This window comes from Chlamydomonas reinhardtii, chromosome 3, assembly GCF_000002595.2.
Source record: "Chlamydomonas reinhardtii strain CC-503 cw92 mt+ chromosome 3, whole genome shotgun sequence".
NCBI lineage: Eukaryota > Viridiplantae > Chlorophyta > Chlorophyceae > Chlamydomonadales > Chlamydomonadaceae > Chlamydomonas > Chlamydomonas reinhardtii.
This window is the reverse complement of record NC_057006.1, coordinates 5,086,254-5,106,808: the sequence shown is the minus strand read 5'-3', so window position 1 is coordinate 5,106,808 and position 20,555 is coordinate 5,086,254. Positions and strand designations below refer to the sequence as shown.

The 20,555-nt window shown below is 63.6% G+C and overlaps 5 protein-coding genes across 5 annotated transcripts; 2 read left to right on the top strand and 3 right to left on the bottom strand.

Moving 5' to 3' along the window:
- Nucleotides 1–31: 31 nt before the first annotated feature.
- CHLRE_03g181500v5 (uncharacterized protein) lies at nucleotides 32–4,173 on the bottom strand. Its single transcript, XM_001702859.2, has 6 exons — nucleotides 3,168–4,173; nucleotides 2,706–2,868; nucleotides 2,168–2,302; nucleotides 1,766–1,925; nucleotides 1,108–1,384; nucleotides 32–869 (listed from the first exon to the last, which is right to left on the bottom strand). Exons 1-6 carry the CDS (start codon nucleotides 4,014–4,016, stop codon nucleotides 699–701), a joined length of 1,755 nt encoding a protein of 584 aa, XP_001702911.1. The 5' UTR covers nucleotides 4,017–4,173; the 3' UTR covers nucleotides 32–698.
- Nucleotides 4,174–4,264: 91 nt separating this feature from the next.
- CHLRE_03g181450v5 (uncharacterized protein) lies at nucleotides 4,265–8,661 on the bottom strand. The gene is made up of 10 exons (XM_043061049.1): nucleotides 7,971–8,661; nucleotides 7,694–7,817; nucleotides 7,290–7,540; nucleotides 6,868–7,038; nucleotides 6,564–6,728; nucleotides 6,213–6,365; nucleotides 5,784–5,989; nucleotides 5,540–5,672; nucleotides 5,143–5,277; nucleotides 4,265–4,870 (listed from the first exon to the last, which is right to left on the bottom strand). Exons 1-10 carry the CDS (start codon nucleotides 8,364–8,366, stop codon nucleotides 4,565–4,567), a joined length of 2,040 nt encoding a protein of 679 aa, XP_042926178.1. The 5' UTR covers nucleotides 8,367–8,661; the 3' UTR covers nucleotides 4,265–4,564.
- A 122-nt stretch (nucleotides 8,662–8,783) lies between these two features.
- Nucleotides 8,784–13,459, top strand: CHLRE_03g181400v5 (uncharacterized protein). The gene is made up of 8 exons (XM_043061048.1): nucleotides 8,784–8,974; nucleotides 9,153–9,281; nucleotides 9,526–10,165; nucleotides 10,314–10,508; nucleotides 10,679–11,862; nucleotides 12,024–12,241; nucleotides 12,429–12,576; nucleotides 12,702–13,459. The coding sequence occupies exons 1-8, from the start codon at nucleotides 8,899–8,901 to the stop codon at nucleotides 13,103–13,105; spliced, it is 2,994 nt and encodes a 997-aa protein (XP_042926177.1). The 5' UTR covers nucleotides 8,784–8,898; the 3' UTR covers nucleotides 13,106–13,459.
- Nucleotides 13,460–13,461: 2 nt separating this feature from the next.
- On the bottom strand, nucleotides 13,462–15,583 carry CHLRE_03g181350v5 (uncharacterized protein). Its single transcript, XM_001702857.2, has 4 exons — nucleotides 15,417–15,583; nucleotides 15,224–15,329; nucleotides 14,691–14,860; nucleotides 13,462–14,291 (listed from the first exon to the last, which is right to left on the bottom strand). Exons 2-4 carry the CDS (start codon nucleotides 15,323–15,325, stop codon nucleotides 14,090–14,092), a joined length of 474 nt encoding a protein of 157 aa, XP_001702909.2. The 5' UTR covers nucleotides 15,326–15,329; nucleotides 15,417–15,583; the 3' UTR covers nucleotides 13,462–14,089.
- Nucleotides 15,584–15,683: 100 nt separating this feature from the next.
- On the top strand, nucleotides 15,684–20,534 carry CHLRE_03g181300v5 (uncharacterized protein). The gene is made up of 9 exons (XM_001702890.2): nucleotides 15,684–15,957; nucleotides 16,053–16,186; nucleotides 16,504–16,703; nucleotides 17,088–17,238; nucleotides 17,892–18,101; nucleotides 18,607–18,768; nucleotides 18,988–19,148; nucleotides 19,372–19,508; nucleotides 19,696–20,534. Exons 1-9 carry the CDS (start codon nucleotides 15,753–15,755, stop codon nucleotides 19,872–19,874), a joined length of 1,539 nt encoding a protein of 512 aa, XP_001702942.1. The 5' UTR covers nucleotides 15,684–15,752; the 3' UTR covers nucleotides 19,875–20,534.
- The last annotated feature ends 21 nt before the right edge of the window (nucleotides 20,535–20,555 follow it).

The following is a 20,555-nucleotide window of genomic DNA, read 5'->3' as shown; positions in this document are numbered from 1 at the left end:
GACTGAACGCCTCTGCATGAAAATGCAGAAATAGGGACTCGTGCTGCACAGGGGCGTGCCAGACCGGAGAGGTGCGAGCGGTGCAGAGACCAGCAGAAAGCAACAAACTCCAGTTGTGGTCCCAGGACAGACCCGAGGGGCCGCCGCTACCTAGGAATACGTCGCCGTGCGAGAGCCTGAGGTGTTGCACCATCTTTGATAAAGGAAGATATTTAGTAGGGCGAGGCAGGTTTAACATCCAACCACATGATTGCAGATGTCCTGTCCCCATGTTGCCGCTGGCGCATTGCCCTGGTAACGCAGCAATGACCGTGCTCTAAGCGCAGGAGTAGCGCGTTTGCAGCAGCAGCCCGCCTTGTCGCAAGATTAAGGCCAGTCAGCCAAAGATGGGGCTGAGTCCAGCAGGTCTGGGACGGGGCACTTTTGAGTGGTCCTCGCGCGCGCGGCCACGGCGTGGGCGCCGGCTGTAAGGGCGGCCTACCTCACTACCTCACTACACAACCTTCGCTCAGCGTGCCATGCAGATGCTTTGATGTCCTGTCTCACCTATTTCTCCCCACAGAAACGCACCCCTACACCTACTCGCTCGAAGCCAGTATCCAAAGCTCATTAATCCCTTGCACGCTGCACGCGTGTCATGAGCACATATGCGACTGCAGATGCAACTGTGCGCGCTCAGTCCCGCTCATTCAATCGGTTCACGCCTTGGGCTTGGGCAGGCGGTTCGTGTCGTGTGCCACCTTCCGCAGGTCCTCGCCCTCCTTCTTGAGCGAGTTCCACACGTTGCCATCGCCCATGCGCCAACGCCAGTTCCCGGCGGCCGTGCCGGGCGTGTTCATGCGAGCCGTGTTGTCCAGCCGCATCACGTCCTGTGGAGCAATGCGGGACACAAGATGGAGCAGCGTGATTGAGCAGCCGTGTTACCGTATCCCAAAGGCAAAGGTGTGGAGCTGTACAAAGTGCAAGACGCCTGGACCACCAGTGAGGTGCCGTGCAAACTCCTCCAACATCCCGCACGTGCACCGTCATGGTGTGGCGGCATGACCGGCTAGACGACAGCCATACCCGCCCTCCCAGTTGCACCCGGCACGGGTGCCCACAACCCACCTGCATCATGATGACGCACGTGCGTGGCACCGCCGCCATGCAGGCGCGGATGAAGTCCCAGGCGATGTCGCCGCCGTCCGTGCGCAGGTAGCTCTTGATGTAGGACTTGTCCGTGTCGTTGGCGGAGCCGCGGAACCAGCCCACCGCCGTCTCGTTGTCGTGGGTGCCCGGGTACACGAAGCAGTTCTCGTAGTGGTTGTGCGGCAGGTGCACATTGCCGGGGCCGCCGCCCCAGGCGAACTGCAGCACCACCATGCCCGGAGCGCCGATGGCCTCGCTGCGTGGTGCGGAAGGCAGGTGGAGTGTAGCCGTCCGTGGAGAACGGTGTGTGTGTGTGGGTGGCGGGGTCAAGTTGGGAGAGGTTTGCGGTGAGGGCCGGAGAGGCATCGCAGGCTTGACACGGAACGGTACAAGGTAATGTTAGGTCTACCATGTTGGCTCGCCGTGCAGAAGTTGTATGCATTTCAAACGGCTGGTCCCAACTGGACAATCCCTGCCAACATCCTCTCGGGCCCCCCCCCGTCACTCGTCCCCACCCATCCCATCTGCAGTCGACATGCGGCTCAGCTCAGCGTCACGCGTCCGCAATGTGTCCCCGGCAGCGTAAGCCCCAGCTCCCTCCTCCCAGCCCTTCCTCCCCCGCCCCCTTCCTCCTTACCGCAGCGCCACCACGTCCGTGGTGATGACGCCCAGGTCCTCAGCCAGGATGGGCACCGCCCCCAGCGCCTTCTTCATGGCCGTGAACAGCTCCAGCCCAGGGCCCTGGCGCCAGTTGCCGTTCATGGCGGTGGTCTCGTTGGCGTCCACGCTCCAGTAGCCTGGAGGAAGGGATGGGACGGGCAAGGCGCCGGTTTGGACAAGGTGGACGAGGGCAAGCATGTTCACGGTGAAAGCGCCGTTCCCGCAGCCTATCCTGCTGCATCCCTGCATGGCTCCTTGCCAGTGTTGACCTGTACCATTTTGTGCCCCGCACACACTGGGCCTCTTGCCTCGACCCTACGCCCACATGCCGGCCCCCCATTCCGTGTATCTCCAACGGCTAACCCGCATGCTCCCCCACCTGCGAAGCCACGGAAGTGGTCGATGCGGCACTCGTCGTACAGCTCCAGGGTCCGGGCCATGCGCGCCGTCCACCACTTGAAGCCCTCCTTCTTGTGGGCCGGCCACTTGTAAAGCGGGCTGCCCCACAGCTGGCCTGTTGGTGACGGCAGCAGGCGCGGCGATTCAGTCCCAGGGCGAACCGTTATGTTAAGGAGGTATGCTACCGTGGGCCCCACCCCGCTCATATTCCTACTGGCTGCCTGAGCGCCGCCAGCCCCCTTGCTTCATCCATCCTGCCGCGCTACACACATACGCACGGTAACGCCAGGTAATACAGATAGCGGCGCACGGCTTGCTTGCGCGTCCTGCACGCACGGTGTCGACCCCTTTCCCTTGCTCCCTCGTAACTCCGGATACCGGACGCCTGTGTCCACCACCACCATGCCCAATCGTCGCCTCGCCCCAACTCTCCAGCGCACAGCTATGCCCCATTCCGTGCAGGCTCGCCCTGCACTCTTACACCGCACCGCACCGCACCACCGTAGCGCCGGCCTCACCCGTTGCTGAGAAGGCGTCCGGCGGCACTCCGCTGACCTGCTCGGGCAGGCCCGCCTCGTTCAGCTCGAACAGGTGGCGGTTGGCCCACACATCTGCGCTGTGGCCGCCCACGTAGATGGGCATGTCGCCGATGAGTTTGATGCCCTTGCCGTTCGCGTAGGACTGCAGCAGTGCAAAAGCAAGGACGGATGTGACAGGGTCAGGGCACATGGCCACGGACCAGTGTGAGCGAGGGCGTGGGGGTCGGTGTGCTGATAGGCACAGAGCACCAGCTCGCTGCGTGCAGACGCTACCCGACACACGGCATGTGATGTCAGCGCCATACGTCCGTGGCACCAGGCCATGCACAAACGCCCCCACCCTGCATGCCGTTTCCCCGCCGCCAACGGGGCGGGCCGGCTGGACACCGTAAGCCTGGCGTCCAAACCCTCCCGTAACCCTCACCCCCAGCCGTAACCCACCCGGATCGCCTTCCACTGCTTCTCGAAGAAGTACTGGATCACAACGAACTCGTCAATTGCGTCCTTGTTTGTCTCCCGGAACTCCTTGAGCGCCTCCTTCTGCCGCAGCCGCAACGGCTCCGGCCACTGCCACCACGCCAACTGGCTCAGCTCCGGCAGGTTGCGCGCCACATCAAACAGCGCGCTGTCCTCCACCCAGGGGTGCTCTTTGCGGTACTTGAGGTATTCCTCCCGCAGCCGCGTGAAGCGGTCCTCCTTAAGCAGCCGCTGCGCCGCGCGCTTGAGCAGGGGCAGCTTGGCCGCGGCCACAGCGGGATAGTCAACGTCGGCGATGGGCACGCGCGGGGGCGTCTCCGAGAACTCCAGCAGTCCGTCCTTGATGAGCTCCTCAATGCTCACCACAAGGGGGTTGCCGCAGTTGGCGTCCGTGCCCGAGTAGGGGGAGTAGTACATGGGGTCCGGGGGCACCAGCGGCAGCAGCTGCCAGCACTGCATGCCGTGGTCGGCGAGCCAGTCGACGAAGCGCTTGGCCTCATCACCAATATCGCCAATGCCGTACGGCCCCGGGAGAGAGGTGGGGTGCAGCAGAATGCCCGCGCGGCGCCCCTTATTATAGCTGGGGATTTTCTGGTCATAATCCTTGCCGAGCACTTCGCCTGGCGCCGGGCCCGTCGTTTTTGGAGTTCCCCAAGCGAAGGCGCGGACAGACCGCCTGCTGACAGCGCGCCGCGAGCCGGCGACGTGCGATACCGATTGCGGAGCACGCGAGCGAAGCTGCGGGAGCACCTGCTGGCTTCGATCTATTTGTTGCGTATACCTAACGCCTTGTGGCGCACGAAGTGGGATCATTTGGCGTCTCCAAGAGGACTAGACCCGACACCGCTTGCAACACCGCTTGCAAGTTTGGGGGTTGATGACCCCACTCCTAACAATAAATAATAGGGCAATGCATTCACAATGCACGAGAAGTGCAGGTGGACGGGGAACTTCTAGAATGGACCTGGACTTATGTACTTTGGCATGGACGGTGGAGCGAGTGGGTTCCGACGGGAGACCGTCGAACTGGAATCCGAGCGAACCCAACAGCCCCAAATCATGGAGTCAAGTATTTACAGCCGTCTTCAAACCGCACCAAGCTCATGTACACGCGCTCATGTGCACCGTGCCACCGAGCACGGCCACAGTGTGCGACGACTCTACCTCCCTTGATGGCATAGCACCCCGCACTGGCGAGGTCGAATTCATGCAACACGCGGAACTGAGCAAGCAAGGTGCCTGTACACTGCTGTACATTGTTACGACACTCGTGTGAATGTTAGGCGTCACCACAAGCCTCGTATGGCAATGCAGGTGGTCCTTTGGAAGCCTTTCACCTCCCGAAATGCATTCACACCACATTACGCACGCGCACGGAATGGCAAAAGCTGCAGCAGTGTCAGAGCCGCTGCCGCTGCCGTCAGCATGCCCCACACGGCCGGCCGCGTGTCCACCGCCGCGCCGTCCGTCACCACGAAGGGGTAGAAGATGTCTGCGGGCAGCGGCACTACCAGCGGCGGCGCGGGCTTGGTCACCTCCTCGCTCTGCTGCGGCAGGCGGATGAAGCTGGTGGAGAAGTCCAGGTAGAAGCGGCGGGAGGTGTTGCCGGGCAGGTACTCCGGGAAGTCCCAAACGCCCGTCTTGAAGCACAGGTTGGCGTACAGCACCTGCAGGCGTACGGTAATGGGCAGCGGTGGTGTGGGGTGGGGCGGGACAAGGAGTGGTAGTCACTGCCAAGCCCCAATGGGTGCGGGGGACAGGTGCAGGTGAGCTGGCCGCTTTCAAACTTGACGCATGGGCGTTGAGCTGGCCGCTTTCAAACTTGACGCATGGGCGTGGCTTGAAGCTGCTACAAGAGGAACAACACTGCCGCCTGGTCGCCAGCTGCTCACAGCGGGGACAGAACCGGGCAGTAGCGGCCCTCAAGCGCTGTACTCGCCTTCTGCTGCAGGTTATTGGAGGCAAAGGCCACGCCGGTGACTATCTGCAGGTCAAAGCCGATGATGACGCCAGTGCAGGCGTTGTCGGCGGACGTGTAGCCTAGGTTGCCAAATGGGTAGCCGGACACAGACACCTGCGCGCGCAGCATTCCGGCCGGTTGGGTTGGCAGCGGCGGAACGAGAGCAGGGCAGTCAGGTTTCACTGTAAAGCAGCATGCCGTAGTCGTTCCCAAATCCCGGATTGAATGAGACTCAACGTGGACGACATTACAACGCGGCAACGCCCTGTGCACTCAAAAAAGATGCAGACAATGTGTCATACCCGTTCAACTACGCTTCTACTTCCTGCCCTCCGCTTTGCCAGGTTGTTACTTCCAGAGCGCCACGGCCGCGCACCTTAAGCCACTCGTTGGTGTTGGTGTAGTTGGCGTCGCCCCACTCGCCCACATACAACTTGTTGTCGACAATGCTCTGGTAGACGGACGAAATCACCGTTTGCACGTACTTGGCGGGGTTGGTGCCTTCCAACCTGTAACAACAAGACACGGCAGCACGTGGTCACGGCCATTCCTCCAGGCACATCCACTTTGTTCCCCAGCCCCATGCCGCGTGCTAGCTTCGCACCGCCATCACCACTCACGTGCAAAAGTCACGCAGCTGGTTCGCGGTGAGGCTGATGCTGCAAGTGCTGGTGATGTTGGCGCCGTATGCCACGTTGCCAATGGAGGTGGGCTCGCACGCGCCGGCATGTCCAGGCACCGGAATCGGCATGCCCTCAACAAACCGGCTGACGGCCTGCTTGGTGTCGCCCGTCGTCGCGTCTACAGTGCTCGCAAGGACGCCCGCCTGTCAACGGGTGCGATATAATAGCCCCAGGGGAGGTTGATTTGAGCGCCCATTGGCGGCGTGACGGTGTGGTGGCCTCGCTGATTGACCTTGAGGCACCGACCGCCATTGGTGGCTGGCTGGCAACAGCACATGGGACGACTGCTGTTGGGGAATGGTGAGTGCGTGTTAGCCTAAACCGCGCCCTAGTGGACCCGGCAAATAGATCGGACTGCCCGCTCACCAACAATGGGAAACCGGTGACGTAGCCGGGGTTGCCGCTGACGATGACCTCAATGGGCTGGGGCACCTGCGTCTCCATCCAGCTCACACGCACGTTCTGCAACAGCGGCGACCGCGCTGCCAGAACGTCCGTTATAACGAACGTCAGCTCCATCTGTTATGGGGAATGTAATGGGCCGGTCAATGCCAAGATTACCCTGGGTGCAGAGTCGCCCAGCTCAAGGTCACAGAATGAAAGGAGACCCCAAACTGGCGTCTCGACTTTTCGCTGTGTGTGCACAAATCCACCGTGCTGTGCAAATAATGCTAACCCGGTTGCCGACCCCAGCGCCGAGTATGACGCACGACGCACCGCATCGATGTATCCGGGCGTGTCTGATGCGTCAGGGTTAGACAGCGAGTAATACATGGTGATGTTCAGGTCGGTGATCACGTTGGTGCACATGCCCGTGGTGGCGTTATAGGTGCTGACGGTGTTGTTCACAGACGTCAGGTTGCCTGTGGCGGGGTTCAGATACTGCGGCCAGGGACAGGCCACGCACAAGGGGAATCAGCGGTCATTAGGTCGACGGCTGAAGGCACGGACTGAACGCTGGTGTATAGCAAGTTTGCCGCGGCTATGCTTCAGATGCCCCTTACACAGGCCACATGCTTACCTTGATGGCCACAGTGACGGGAGCCTGCGGCGCGAAGCCGGTCCCCCGCCCGGTGATGAAGCGCATGTTGCTGTAGTACTGCGGCGTCAGCACGCCGCCTGAGCCGGCCGAGCTGCAGGCGCTGGCCAGGTCCAGGGCGCTCAGGTCGCGCTGGCAGGTGACGTAGTAGTTCTGGGGTCCGAGGAGCAGGGCGGCGAAGCGATGTGCGCACAGGGTGAGCGTCGAAGAGGCCGCCCAATGTGACCAAGCTTCAGTCTGACCGCCTGTCAGTTGTTATGTTGCTTTTCTGCATGGCGCGCTCCACCCCCGCCATGGTATGCCAACCCCCGCAATGGCAGGCTCCTTACGGTGTCTTCAGCTGGTCTCCCACAGCGAACCAGCCCTTCGCCTGCTGAACCCTCCCGCGCCCCATCGGTCCCCACCTTGCTACCGGTAGGCGTGCCGACCAGGAATCCCACTGCCGTCTCGTCGTTGCACAGCCCCGTGAAGGCGGGGAAGGGGATGGTGAGCGGTTGCAGCCCCGCAGTGCCGTTGGGCACGCTGCTGCTGCTGCCGCTGTACTGCAGGTACACGGTGCTGCCGTAGCGGTAGTCGGTGGACTTGGTTGGGGGCGACACGGCGGCGGGGCACTGAGCCAGCTCCTGGTTGTCGCCCACAGGCCCAGCGGGCGGGTCTGTGCGGGGATATGAGGGCGCGGATGAGTAAACCTTTTGATGTGGGCAGGGCAAGGCCAGCGCACCCGACCCGTGCCCCAGCGCGCCCGCAGTCGAGCGGCGCAGCCCTGATAAAGCAGCAATCACCACGTGTTTTTTGGCAAGAGACGCACCGGGATAGTTCGCTCCCAGGTTGGGGTTGCTGTCGTCCACGATGCACAGCAGCTGCGAGAAGAATTTGACCTCCGCCGCCTGCTGCGCTATGACGTAGAAGTCGCTGCTAGACGGCAGGTTGACCTGCGCGAGGTCGGGGTCCGCAGGTCCCGTGTTGGTGTCCAGGATTGAGGCACCACACGTGTGACAAGCTGAACAAACAAGCGCGTCATGGCCTTGTTGCCAGGCACTCTTCTTCTCTCGTATAGCGTGTGCCAAGCAGAGCCCAGTTCGCACCTTCTGTACATAGCCCGAGGGCACGCAATACTTCAACGTCTGCTGCTCGTTCCCTTGCGGCAGGCACGTGCCCTGGTCGGTAAAGAGCGTGCTGAGCCCCGCAGGGCACATCGAGTCGCAGCAGCACCCCAGGTCGCATGCCTCTTGCCGGAGGTCACAGTTGCAGTTCGCCGTGAGGTTGGTGCTGGTTGGTGGAATCGTGGGCACAGCATCCCAGTCCACCGGATATGTTGGTATTGTTGTAAGCTGACCTGTTACCGCGGGCATGCGCCCCACGGCCGCAATGAAGGACACCAACAGCAAGGGCACCCAGGTACCGCCCGCTAGTCGCGGTGGTTGGTGCCCTCCTTGCCCCGTCTGGCTGGGCGGGTGGGACCTGCGTGCCACGCCGCCCATCCTGGCAAGCTTACTGAAGCTTAACCAGCTGCAGTCGCCCGAACGAGTGCAATGGCAGGCTAGCGAAAGGCGTCGGCGCGACGAGTTCCCGCAGCTCCCGCCTGTTCCTCAGCTGCTCGGGTTCCAAGGCGCTGGATGGTGTCCAGTACCTCGAAGGGCGTCTAATTACTTTCTAACGCCTAGAATGTAATGCAGGAGCTCGCCGCGTGCGGTTCTGGCGAAGTTAAGGCTGTTCGGTCTGCACGGTCTTTACAAAGTTTACAGATAAAGACTACAGGATAATGACTGGCAATTGCATTACGCGGGGCGGAAACACGGTGTTTTGTGAGATAACAGTTTGAAAAATGGCAGCCTCGTTCCAAAATAATTCCTGTAAGCCGTGCTTGTGGTCAATTGCACTGCCGGACTAGTCCAAACATAAAGGTCGGGCCGGTTGTTTACAATGAAGGGCACAGCCGCGCCACGAATGGCGTGAATGGCTTACTAGGCTTTTACTTCAGTGCCGCTAGCTCTTGACAAGCTAAGAGTAAAAATGCGAACTTTGCTCATCGATAACTATGATTCTTACACATATAACCTATTCCAAGTGATTGCCGAAGTGAATGGAGGTGCGTCGCCAGCCACACGTGCTGGACGCCGGCTGGGGCTGAAATTGGTCATTTCGAACATGATTACATGCTGTTATGGACGCCACGGAGTCTGGGCGAGCGTGCAACGCCGCCACGCCCTGGGCACCTTGCTCGGCGTGCCACGCTCACATTCTCCGGCGCCCTTCGTGCCCCGCAGAGATACCTCTGGTATACAACAATGATGAGATTACTTTGGAGCAAATTCAGGCGATGGTCCATGCGGGCACGGTGCACAGCATCGTAATCTCGCCTGGACCTGGCACGCCCAACAACCCTCAGGACATAGGCAGGTCATCTAGGGATGGGCTAGCATCGCCGTGCTTGGATACATGCGGTTGGGGAAGTGGGGTGCCTGCGGGGCGGTCCACCTTCACCCGGGCGTGGTGCGTGGCGTGTGCGGTCGGTGGGCCGCACACGTGCCGTAGGCCCCGTCCACCACAACCCTACTGGATGTACATTTGGCCGTACCACCCCAACAACCTGGATTCACCTGCCTTGTTCCACCTCGTGGCTCCACGCCTTGCCTCCAGGCGTGTGCCTGGACGTGCTGCACCACCTGCCCGATGTGCCCATCCTGGGCATCTGCCTGGGGCACCAGGCGCTGGCACTGGCGCACGGCGCGGCTGTGGTGGCGGCGCCGGAGCCGGTGCACGGCCGCGTCAGCCGCTTGCGCCATAGCGGCCACGGCTTGTTCGCGGACATCCCCAGCGGACCTGGGTTCGAGGTGGTGCGCTACCACTCGCTGCTGGTGGATGAGGCCACGCTGCCGCATTGCCTGCAGCCGGTGTGCTGGACCGACGGCGCGCACGTGGCCGTCAAGCTGGCTCGTGACACGACTGGAGCGACGGGGGCAGCGTGCAGCAATGGCGCTGGGGAGGAGGCTGGGACGGAAGGAGCAGCGATGGAGCCAGAGGCAGAGCGGCCGAAGTCGGTTGGAGAGGCGCAGCCGGCGGCCAGCAGCTCAGGGCGGGGGCAGGAGGCGGCGCGGCTGGGCGGGTCGCTGTTGATGGGGCTGGTGCACCGCAGCCGGCCGCACTACGGTGTGCAGTTCCACCCGGAGAGTGTGGCCACAAAGTACGGCATCGCGCTGCTGCGCAACTTCCGGGATCTAGCGGCAGCGCACCTGCGATCGCGCGGCGGGCCGGCGGCGGCGCAGCTGCAGCCAGCCAGGTGAGGGGTCATGGTCGCCACCTATGGCATTTGTCTTGTTCCCACGACGAGCTTGTCCCGGACGCAACGGGGGGGGCCTGCCTTGCAACGCCAGTGACAGCGTTGGTGAACTGCGTTGGATACTAACTGCGCGTGCTCTTTTGGACAGAGTGGTGTCGGACATTGTGGGGCCGCCGGGGCGGCTGCCGGAGCTGCCGGTCTGGCCCTCACCGGAGCACCAGTGCGGCGCGCCGCTGCGGCTGGCTTGGGCGCGGCTGCCGGGGGTCCTGGAGGCGCTGGGCGGCAGTCAGGGGCTGTTCGAGCGGCTGTACGGCTGGGCGGAGGACACGTTTTGGCTAGACAGGTAACCGTGATGGCTGAGATGGCCTGGGGAGGCGGAGGAGTAGGGATTGGGCGGGGGCGGTAACCGGGGCGTGCTAGGGACGCACGCAAGGACAGCATGAGTTAATGCTGCGCGGCATCGCTCAGGCCCAAGCATCAATAATGCCTTTGTCATTCGCCTCACTGTCACAGTGCCGCTGCTGACCGCGGGCGGTTCTCCTACATGGGCGGCCGCGGCGGGCCGCTGTGGCGGAAGCTCACATATAAGCTGCCGCCGCCCCCGCAGCAGCATCAACAACAATACCAGCATCATTCTAGCTCCAGTCCTGTGTCTCACAGCGTTCAACAAGCAGAGCAAATGCACGACGCAGACAGCGACGCTGGGTCCGCAACCTCCTCTTCCGTCAGCGCCAGCTCCGCCAGCGGGACCGCCTGCTCCTCCGCTGCCGCCGCCGCCGGCTCCGCCAGCGCGCCGCCGCATGCAACCCACGCCGTGCCTCCCGGCACGCTTACGGTTCAGACCGCCAGTGGCGCCGCCGCCTCGGGGCTCGTCGCCGACGGCCTCCTCAGCCACCTGCAGCGACTACTGGCGCGCGAGCGGCTGCGCGTGGACCCGGACGCCGCCGCCGCGCTGCCCTTCAACTTCTGGGGCGGCCTGGTCGGCTACCTGGGCTATGAGCTGAAGGCAGAGTGCGGCGCTGCTAACGCGCACGCCGCCTCCACACCTGACGCGGTGCTGTGGCTGGCGGACCGTCTGGTTGCAGTGGACCACCAGTGCGGGGACGTGTACCTCCTGGCAGTGTACGACAGCGGGGAAGCGCCAGGCACCCAGCAAGGTGGCGAGGAGGGGCGCGGCGAGCAGCGCGGGGAAGAGGCCGCGGCGCATGGGCGTGAGCAGGCAGCAGCGGACGGTGTGGCGGGGCCGGGCGTGGCCACCACGGTTGGCGAAGAGGGTGAGGGCAGGGCGGGCAAGGACGCGGGCGGTCTACAGGCAGCGCTTGCGGGCTGGGCGTTGGCGGTTTCGCCTGCGGAGCAGGAGGCTGCGGCGCGGGCGTGGCTCATGGACATGCAGCGGCAGTTGGAGGAGGCAGCAGCGCAGACGGAGGAGCGGCGAGCCGCAGCGGCGTCAGCGTCCACCTCAACGGCTGACGCAGGGCCGGGCTCGGCTGTGCCGTTCAGGTTGGAGCACAGCCGCTCGGCCTACATCAACAACATCGCCGCCTGCCATACTGCGCTTCACGCGGGCGAGAGCTATGAGCTGTGTCTCACCACGGCGCTGACGAGGGCTGCGGCACCCGACCCCGCGGTGCTCTACTCCACGCTCCGGCGCATGAACCCCGCGCCCTACGCGGCCTGGCTGCAGTGCGGCGCAGCAGGTGCGGTGTGCGTAAGGGCACGGCATGGGGCTTGGGTTTGGGAGGCAGAGGGCTACTGGTCTACCACACTGCAAGGCGTCGCACGCTATCAAAAGTTATTATGCCATCCGGGTAGCACTCCCGCACACTCACTCACCACACTCACATACGCACGCGCATAGGACCCACCATCTGCTGCTCTTCGCCGGAGCGCTTTTTGCGCGGCGACCGCGGCGGCCTGCTGGAGGCGCGGCCCATCAAGGGCACCGCGGCGCGTGTGGCGGCCGACGCCGCCGCGGACGCTGCCGCTGCCGAGGCGCTGGCTCGCAGCGAGAAGGAGCGTGCGGAGAACCTGATGATTGTGGACCTACTGCGAAATGACCTGGGCCGCGTCTGCGAGGTAAGGGGGCAGGAATGTGGTGCCTGGGGCAGCGGTTAGTGAGGATAGCGCCGCGCGGTACTTCGTACGGGTGGTGGCAATTGCCAAATGTGTACGGGCGATATCGACTGCCAAGCCTTTTTTCGGCTGGAACTCGGCTGGAATTCCGTTACCTAAGGCTGGCTTGTAACGGTACCTTGTTGTGCAGGTGGGCAGCGTGCATGTGCCGGGTCTGATGGACATCGAGTCGTACGCCACGGTGCACCAGATGGTGTCCACCGTGCGCGGCGTGCGGCGGGGCGGCGTCAGCGTGGTCGACTGCTTCCGCGCCGCCTTCCCCGGCGGCTCCATGACCGGTGAGACCGCGTGGCGTAGGGACGCATAGGGGCTAACGCAATGCTGGGATGCGTCTGCGGCGGTTCACTGCCTGTTGGTCTTTACCTTGCCCTCGGTGTGTTGCGCTGTGGCCCCTCCATTGCAGGTGCGCCCAAGGTGCGCACCATGCAGATCATTGACGGGCTGGAGGCCCGCGCGCGCGGTGTGTACTCAGGCTGCATCGGTTTCATCTCGCTCAACGACACCTTCGACCTGAACATCGTCATCCGCACAGCCGTCATTGAGCAGGAGCAGCCGCAGCAGCCGCAGCAGCTGCAGGAGCAGCGGAAAGAGCAGCCACAGGCGTCGGCGGCCACCGCGGCACATGCAGCCCCCGCGGGATGTGCTCAGGCGCGGAGGCGGATGACAATTGGCGCGGGCGGCGCGATTGTGGTGCAGTCGGACCCAGTTGCCGAGTATGAGGAGATGCGGCTCAAGGCGAGCGCACTGCTGCGGGCGGTGGGGCTGTGTGAGGGCGGCAGCGGGCCCATTCCAGTGGTGGCGGAGTAAAGTGGACTGTCGGCATAAGAATGCTGTGCTAGGAATAGGTACCGTGCACAGTCGTGGCCGGTGCGATGGATGAGCGATTGAGTGTGCGAGCTGAGGGTGAGCGTGATGTATCAGGCCCGGGGACGAGTTACACTGCGATGGGAGCAGGATGAGCGGGGCGGAGAGGCCGGCAGGTGACATTGTCATTGAGAGCACCCCATTGTATTCATGTGATTCGTCTTACGGGGGCAATGAACAGTCTGGCACTGTGTACAGGCGGCGGACCAGGGGTCATCGACGCGTAGTGGTGTTCGGCATTACAGTGGCAGAGCAGGACATGAATGTTGGAGCCTCACACTATCTGTATCAACTGCTTACTGCTGCAGCTGCCGGTCTTGCCAATTAATCTTCCTGCCATGCCTGGTTTCGGGGGCCAGCCGCAACTACGGCCAGCCGCTGCAGCCGGAGGAGCCGATGCTGACCCTGGATTTCGAGCGCATTCATGACTGCCGCTTCCGCCGGCTGGCACAAGCGCACGCCGTTCTACCATGGCCGCGCCGGCGAGCCATACATTAGCGTAGTAGCACACCGGACAGGCTCGACTCAGCAGCCTTGCAGGACCAGGCTCAAGTTGGGCAACTGCCTAACCGTCCCGCCAGCTAGCTATCGCATACCGAACACCAAGACGCGTTCCCCTTCACGCGACCCGCAACTGCTTTGCTGCTATCGGGCCATTCCTAAGGCTGAGCATCAAGCCATACTTCCTGCCATCCTCCGTGCAGCTGAACCCATGCCCGATGCATTCACCCAAGAAGTATCCATGTCATGAGCTGCAGGGGTCATATTCTTGCACATTTATGTCATCGTCCATTCGTCATTGATAGGCAAACCAGTTGCCCACAGTTGCACACGCACAGAAACGCACCTTCCCACCCAACACACTCAGCACTCCGCGCTCAGCATCTCGCCACGCTCACCCCTCTTGCCCCCAACCCCACTGCCCCATCATCGCGTAACCGGCTGCGCACGCCCCTGCTGTATCCGGTTCTCCTCCCGCAGGTACTGCTGCACCGACGGCGGCAGCAGCGGCGACGGCTCGCGCGCGGGTTGCCCCAGCTGCTGCCGGATCCACGCCTGCACCGACAGCGGGTTGGGCCGCTGCAGCGCCGGGTTGGCTGGCCGCAGCTCGCCAGGCCGGTCCACCAGCCTACAAGCGCACATGGGAAGGCGGGTGGTGGGGTTGGAAAGAGTCAGGAGGCTCCTGCAATAGAGCGCCTACGCAGTGCCCGCTTGGGCCAGTGACGGCTCCGCCCCTGCCATCGACTCTCGCATGCTGCGTGGCCGCTCACCCATCCCTTGACACACGCGATTGCTCAGCTTCCATCGTACACATTCGGGTCTGGCACGCATGCACACAAATGTGCGCTCGCGCCGAAGGCCCTCCCCCCAAGCCCAAACCCATTGCCCGAGCCCCAGCCGCAGCCGCAATGGACATCCCACCTATTGCTGCCGCACCACCCCGCCGACAACACCACAACGCCCCCCCCCCCCCGCCCCGCGCCGCCCCTCCCCCTGCCCCATCCCCATCCCCGCTGGCGCCACTCACTCCACGAAGGCCACGGGCGCTGCGTCGCGCTCACGCCAGCCCGCGCGCACCAGTCGCGTGAAGCCGCCGGGCCGCTCCCGGTACCGCAGCGCCACCTGTGTGAACAGCTTGTGCAGCTCGCGGTCGGTGCGTACGATGCCGCGGGCCTCCGACCAGGCCTCGCGCGTGCCCTGCAGCAGGCGGCGGGAGGGTAGTGCCCGGGCCCAATGAAAAAGGCCCATCATCATCAGAAAGTGGGGGCCGGGAAGGTGCGGGCGGTGTGGTAAGTCAAGAGCGGCTGAAGGTGCAGGCGTTCAGGGCGCGTAGGAGGACGGATGTGGGCGGCCTGGGCCAGGCCCTGGATACCGTACTGCGGCGGCGCGTGCCGCCACGACACCCGCGCCCAGCACGCGCGCCCTGATGCTTTGCCCGCATACATGCAGTACTCCTGCGTGCACCTCCCCGCCTGCATTTTCGTACACCTTCCCCGCTCCTACCCCACAACTGGCTCCATGGCCCAGTCCTGTACAAGCGGCACAAGCCCGCCTCCACACCTGCTTGCCCAGCGTGATGACCTTGTCCGCATACCGCTGCAGCGTTTTGGCCTTCGCCAGCGTTGTCCTTATCCGTTCCTTTTCTAACAATTGCGTCACCATCGTCCTGCAAGCGGAGAGCGCTCCCCGTTTAGCCCACCGTCGGGGGAACGCCGTGGAGCAGCAATGGATCGACGCGTTCGTCTGCACTCACTTCATCATGCTAACTCTGTGTTGCCATTTCCTGTTTAGCCGATTCCAGTCCCCTAATCGCACACGCACGCGAGCCATCGTTGAGTCGCAGTTCGATTTAACAGCGGCTTCGGTTTTGGGTTATGAAACTAATCCTGAAATACAATCTGCATGTCCGTCAGCATTATTAGCGACGCGCCCAGGACTCTCCCGCAAAAATGGGTTTCGGCACGATGGAGCATGCCCTTGCTGCATCACTAAAGAGTCCCGTTGAGCGCGTCGGAAGCTCCTTTAGCAACTCGAGACGTTGCTTACACTGTGGCAGTCCTCTCTGCCCAGTTTACCTCAATACCGAACAATGCAGCTCCTCAACCAGCGTCAGGCCCTGCGCCTGGGCCGCTCTTCTGCTAGCAAGAACCAGCAGGTTGCTCCTCTGGCCTCTCGCCCTGCGTCTTCCTTGAGCGTCAGCGCCTCGAGCGTCGCGCCGGCGCCTGCTTGCAGTGCTCCCGCGGGCGCAGGTCGCCGCGCTGTTGTCGTGCGCGCTTCAGCTACCAAGGAGAAGGGTGAGGCGAAATTGGCAATTGGGGATCCCCCCAAAACGTGACCTGCTTGCAACCAGCACAACAACTTTCGCATGCACATCGTGATGGCTTCGCAGTGGAGGAGCTGACCATCCAGCCCGTGAAGAAGATCGCGGGCACTGTGAAACTGCCCGGCTCGAAGTCTCTGTCGAACCGCATCCTGCTGCTGGCGGCCCTTTCGGAGGGCACCACGCTAGTGAAGAACCTGCTGGTGCGTGGGGCCCAGGGGACGTTAGGGCAACGCTACGGGGGCAGCATAGACAACTACGCAGGCCGGCACTCGGGCGAGCGAGAACATGGATGCACGTAAAGCTAGGGGCCATGCAGGGAAGAGCTTGCTAGCGGCAAGGGAGGGCACGGTAGCGCCGGTACAGCTGGCCCAGGCCCAGTGCTGTGAATGACCCTGGCCTCCGCCGACACGCCCTGGCAGGCTGCTACTCGGTCCTGCCGCCATCCACCCTCCCACCCACACCCACACACATGCACAGTCCTGCTCTCTTATTTACACTTGTACACATGCGCACACAGGACAGCGATGACATCCGCTACATGGTGGGCGCGCTGAAGGCGCTGAACGTCAAGCTTGAGGAGAACTGGGAGGCGGGCGAGATGGTGGTGCACGGCTGCGGCGGCCGCTTCGACAGCGCCGGCGCCGAGCTGTTCCTGGGCAACGCCGGCACGGCCATGCGCCCGCTCACGGCAGCGGTGGTGGCGGCCGGCCGCGGCAAGTGAGTGGGGGCGATACATGGGGATGGTGGTGGGTGTGAGGTGGTGGAAGGGTGGTGGCAGGAGCGGCGGGCAGCGTTGAGGGTAGGCGGGTGTTGATCTGGAGGACAGGGGCTGGACAGGGGCAGAGTCAGGAGTTTCTCAGGCGGAGCAAGCGGTACAGCGGCTGGCAGACAGCAACGGGGCCAGGACGGCACTGCCTGCTGCTCGCGGACACTACTGCGCAGATGGGCTGGCACGCCCCTGATTGCACCAGCCCCATGCCACGTGCACACGTAGCAGCTCCGTTGAGTCGTGCGCCCCCGCACCTGCGCGGGCACGCTGCCTACTCCTAACCCGTTGCCTCCACCCTCCTCGGGACCCTTCCCTCCCCTCTACGCCGCCAGGTTCGTGCTGGACGGTGTTGCCCGCATGCGCGAGCGGCCCATTGAGGACCTGGTGGACGGGCTGGTGCAGCTGGGCGTGGACGCCAAGTGCACCATGGGCACTGGCTGCCCGCCCGTGGAGGTCAACAGCAAGGGGCTGCCCACCGGCAAGGTGGGCGCCGGGTCGGGCAGAGGGGGCGGCGGTAAAGGGGGCGCGGGGGGGGCGGCTTATGGGAGGGCGAGCGGGGGTTAGTGGTGGGGCTGGAGGGGTGGACGGGCAAGTCCATTCCAAATGACGCTGGCAGGCAAGCGGCCCGCCAACCCCCTGCGTTATGCCACGCGGTCAAAGCAGTTCTGGGGAGAGCGTGGGAATGCAAGCAGAGGGGAAGGGACCCAGAGGCCATCAACGGAAGTGCTGTACGGAAGCTGAGGTCAACACAGCCTGGCGGTCAGGGCAAAGGGAGGCGATGGCTAGCCGTGAGCGGTCACGGGGGTGTCCAGGGAAGTGACAGCGCTGTCGGCTGCAAGCCAGTCACATTTGGCATTCAAGGACAGCTGCAGAGGGCCGCAGCCTTTGGAGGGTCGGAGGCTACTGCAGGGACCAGCGTGGGAGGCTGGGGGCCACTTGTACAAGTGCCTACCCGTCCTGTCCAAGCCTGGATACATATACCCGGGGAACCGTGCGCTACACCACTACCGGTAGTTTCAATCCCGTGTTTCACAGACTGCTACCCCCACCCCACCCCAAGATCGCCTACCGTCTACCACTTAACGTATCATAGATGTAACCCCACCCCATGAATGGCTACCCCAATCCCACTGCAGGTGTACCTGTCCGGCAAGGTGTCCAGCCAGTACCTGACGGCGCTGCTCATGGCGGCGCCGCTGGCGGTGCCGGGCGGCGCGGGCGGCGACGCTATCGAGATCATCATCAAGGACGAGCTGGTGTCGCAGCCGTATGTGGACATGACCGTCAAGCTCATGGAGCGGTTCGGGGTGGTGGTGGAGCGGCTCAACGGCCTGCAGCACCTGCGGGTGGGTGCGGGCGTGGCTGAGTGTCCTGTGGGGTGTGTGTGTATGTCGGGGATGGGGATTTGCAGCGGTAAATAAATGTTGATGAGGGTGGGGTGGGGTCTGGGGTGTTGGTACCAGCATTTCTTCGTATGATGTGGGTCAAAGGAGGGCCGGGGCTTCAGACAATGCCCAACCCATATCACCTGGGCCGGGTGCTGGACGGTGACTGTAGAGGCAGAGGGGAGCGGAGGGGCAGCGTAGCCTAAAAGAAGCGGATGGAAGGGGTCAGCGCGGCCGAACCTGCGGCTGTGCTTCAGGCAGCCAGCAGGGTGGTGTCGGTGGCGCTGGGGCGTGGAAAGACGATGACTGCGCCGATGCCCCTTCCTCTCATGCCCTCAATCCTGTGTCACCATTCTCGCCCCCCCCCCCCGGACATCGGTAAAAACGCGTTTGCTGTACTACGGTGCCTGGCTACGTCTTCACGTGTTCATGAATGTAACCCCCCGGTTCGTTCCCTGCCCCACAGATCCCCGCCGGCCAGACGTACAAGACCCCTGGAGAGGCGTACGTGGAGGGCGACGCCTCCTCTGCCTCCTACTTCCTGGCGGGCGCCACAATCACCGGCGGCACCGTCACCGTGGAGGGCTGCGGCAGCGACAGCCTGCAGGGAGACGTGCGCTTCGCCGAGGTGCGGACTGGAGGAGGCGGCGGGACGTGGCATGTGTGTTCGGGGCGGCAGCGGCAGCGCCGGCGGCGGCGGGGAGGGGCAGAAAAGGCGGCTTGGGCCCTGGGACGTGTGGTGGAGGGGCTGAAGGGGAAGTGGGTTGGCTTGGCACCGTACGCCGGTATGCGCTGACTCTTTGCGCTGACGTGTGTGACGCCTGTGCGTGTGCGTGTGCCCCCACAGGTCATGGGTCTGCTGGGCGCCAAGGTGGAGTGGTCGCCTTACTCCATCACCATCACCGGCCCCTCCGCCTTCGGCAAGCCCATCACCGGCATCGACCACGACTGCAACGACATCCCGGACGCCGCCATGACACTGGCCGTGGCCGCGCTGTTCGCCGACCGGTGCGTGGCGCTTGGCGTTCTTGGCGGTTGGGCGGGGCATGGAGCGGCCTGGTCGGGGGGGTTGCTGCGACACCGCGGTTTGGTATTCGTCTCTTCTCAGCTCAAGAGCGTTGACTCCAACACCCATTCGCATCGCTGTCGCCGCTGTGACTGCTGACGCCACCGTCGTCCCCGCGCCACCCGCCAACCCCCTGCTCCGCCCTGCCTCACCGCTTGCCCGCAGCCCCACCGCCATCCGCAACGTGTACAACTGGCGTGTGAAGGAGACGGAGCGCATGGTGGCCATTGTGACGGAGCTGCGCAAGCTGGGCGCGGAGGTGGAGGAGGGCCGCGACTACTGCATCGTCACGCCGCCTCCGGGTGGGTGCAGGAGCGCGCAGTAACACGGGGTACACGGGGTGGCAGACGGGCACAGGGGGCCCAGGAGGGCATGAGGTGGTGGCGCCTGTTGAGGTTGGGGTTTGCTGGCCCGGGGACCTGTTTGCTGGGCTCGGGCATGTGATCCTCCCCCCTCCTCCCGCTGCTTCTGCTCCTGTCCCTGCTGCAGGTGGTGTCAAGGGCGTCAAGGCCAACGTGGGCATCGACACCTACGACGACCACCGCATGGCCATGGCCTTCTCGCTGGTGGCGGCCGCCGGCGTGCCCGTGGTCATCCGCGATCCCGGCTGCACGCGGAAGACCTTCCCCACCTACTTCAAGGTGTTCGAGAGCGTGGCGCAGCACTAGACGCAGCGTACCACTATTGCGAGGCGGCGGTGGGGCTGGTAGCGGTGGTGGAGTGGTGGACTCGGTGGTGTGCAGCGACATGCGCGCGACACGAGCGGTGGGAAGAGCGGCGCGTGGCACCTGGAGTGCGATGGAGACGGGGGCATGGTGGGATGGCGGCACTACATAAGCACAACACCACTTTGCAGCAGAGAACGTGCGTATTTGCACTCTCTTAGGCGGGGTACCGCCGTGGGCGCGGGGATAACGTTACGCAGCAGTCCTCGGCAGGGACATGGCTGTGAGGGGGCGTGACCCCGACATGTCACAGTGACCTAGGTAGATGTATTCCATTTCAGCGCAAGTACGCGGGTAGGGCCCGACGCGCAAGTACTTGCGTAAGGCTGTGCGGTGTGCAGGGCGTGAGCCGGCGGGAGTGCTCTGGCCGGTGCCGGAAGCAGACGACATGGCTTCACAGCCTGGCCTATGTCGGCTTGCTAGTATAGATGATAGTGTGTATATGGGGGGGGCAGCGAGAAGGGGGCATGGGCGACGCGCATGTGTCTCCCAAAGCGCTCGCACGGAGGGCAGCAAGCGGAGGTTGTCTGAGCTGAGCAGGGCTCAACGCAAGCCGCGAGGCAGCTGCCAGCTGGTGCACTGGCGCTGTAACGCGTTGAGGAGCGACCAAGGGCATGAGTCTAT

Bases quoted from the DNA above. Each gene is read 5' to 3' on its own strand.
- CHLRE_03g181500v5 (XM_001702859.2), bottom strand. From the start codon at position 4,016: ATGATCCCACTTCGTGCGCCACAAGGCGTTAGGTATACGCAACAAATA. The intron at 2,303-2,705 runs GTGAGGCCGGCG...CGTCACCAACAG, and splicing joins GGACGCCTTCTCAGCAACGG to GCCAGCTGTGGGGCAGCCCG. The intron at 1,926-2,167 runs GTGGGGGAGCAT...CCCTTCCTCCAG, and splicing joins CCACTTCCGTGGCTTCGCAG to GCTACTGGAGCGTGGACGCC.
- CHLRE_03g181450v5 (XM_043061049.1), bottom strand. From the start codon at position 8,366: ATGGGCGGCGTGGCACGCAGGTCCCACCCGCCCAGCCAGACGGGGCAA. The intron at 7,818-7,970 runs GTGCGAACTGGG...GACCTCGCGCAG, and splicing joins CCTCGGGCTATGTACAGAAG to GTCAACCTGCCGTCTAGCAG. The intron at 5,673-5,783 runs GTGAGTGGTGAT...TTGTTGTTACAG, and splicing joins CAGCTGCGTGACTTTTGCAC to GTTGGAAGGCACCAACCCCG.
- CHLRE_03g181400v5 (XM_043061048.1), top strand. From the start codon at position 8,899: ATGCGAACTTTGCTCATCGATAACTATGATTCTTACACATATAACCTA. The intron at 9,282-9,525 runs GCAGGTCATCTA...CCTTGCCTCCAG, and splicing joins CAACAACCCTCAGGACATAG to GCGTGTGCCTGGACGTGCTG. The intron at 11,863-12,023 runs GTGCGGTGTGCG...GCACGCGCATAG, and splicing joins GCTGCAGTGCGGCGCAGCAG to GACCCACCATCTGCTGCTCT.
- CHLRE_03g181350v5 (XM_001702857.2), bottom strand. From the start codon at position 15,325: ATGGTGACGCAATTGTTAGAAAAGGAACGGATAAGGACAACGCTGGCG. The intron at 14,861-15,223 runs GTGTGGAGGCGG...CGCCTGCTGCAG, and splicing joins TCATCACGCTGGGCAAGCAG to GGCACGCGCGAGGCCTGGTC. The intron at 14,292-14,690 runs GTGAGTGGCGCC...GTGCGCTTGTAG, and splicing joins GCGCCCGTGGCCTTCGTGGA to GCTGGTGGACCGGCCTGGCG.
- CHLRE_03g181300v5 (XM_001702890.2), top strand. From the start codon at position 15,753: ATGCAGCTCCTCAACCAGCGTCAGGCCCTGCGCCTGGGCCGCTCTTCT. The intron at 16,187-16,503 runs GTGCGTGGGGCC...ATGCGCACACAG, and splicing joins CGCTAGTGAAGAACCTGCTG to GACAGCGATGACATCCGCTA. The intron at 19,509-19,695 runs GTGGGTGCAGGA...TCCCTGCTGCAG, and splicing joins CATCGTCACGCCGCCTCCGG to GTGGTGTCAAGGGCGTCAAG.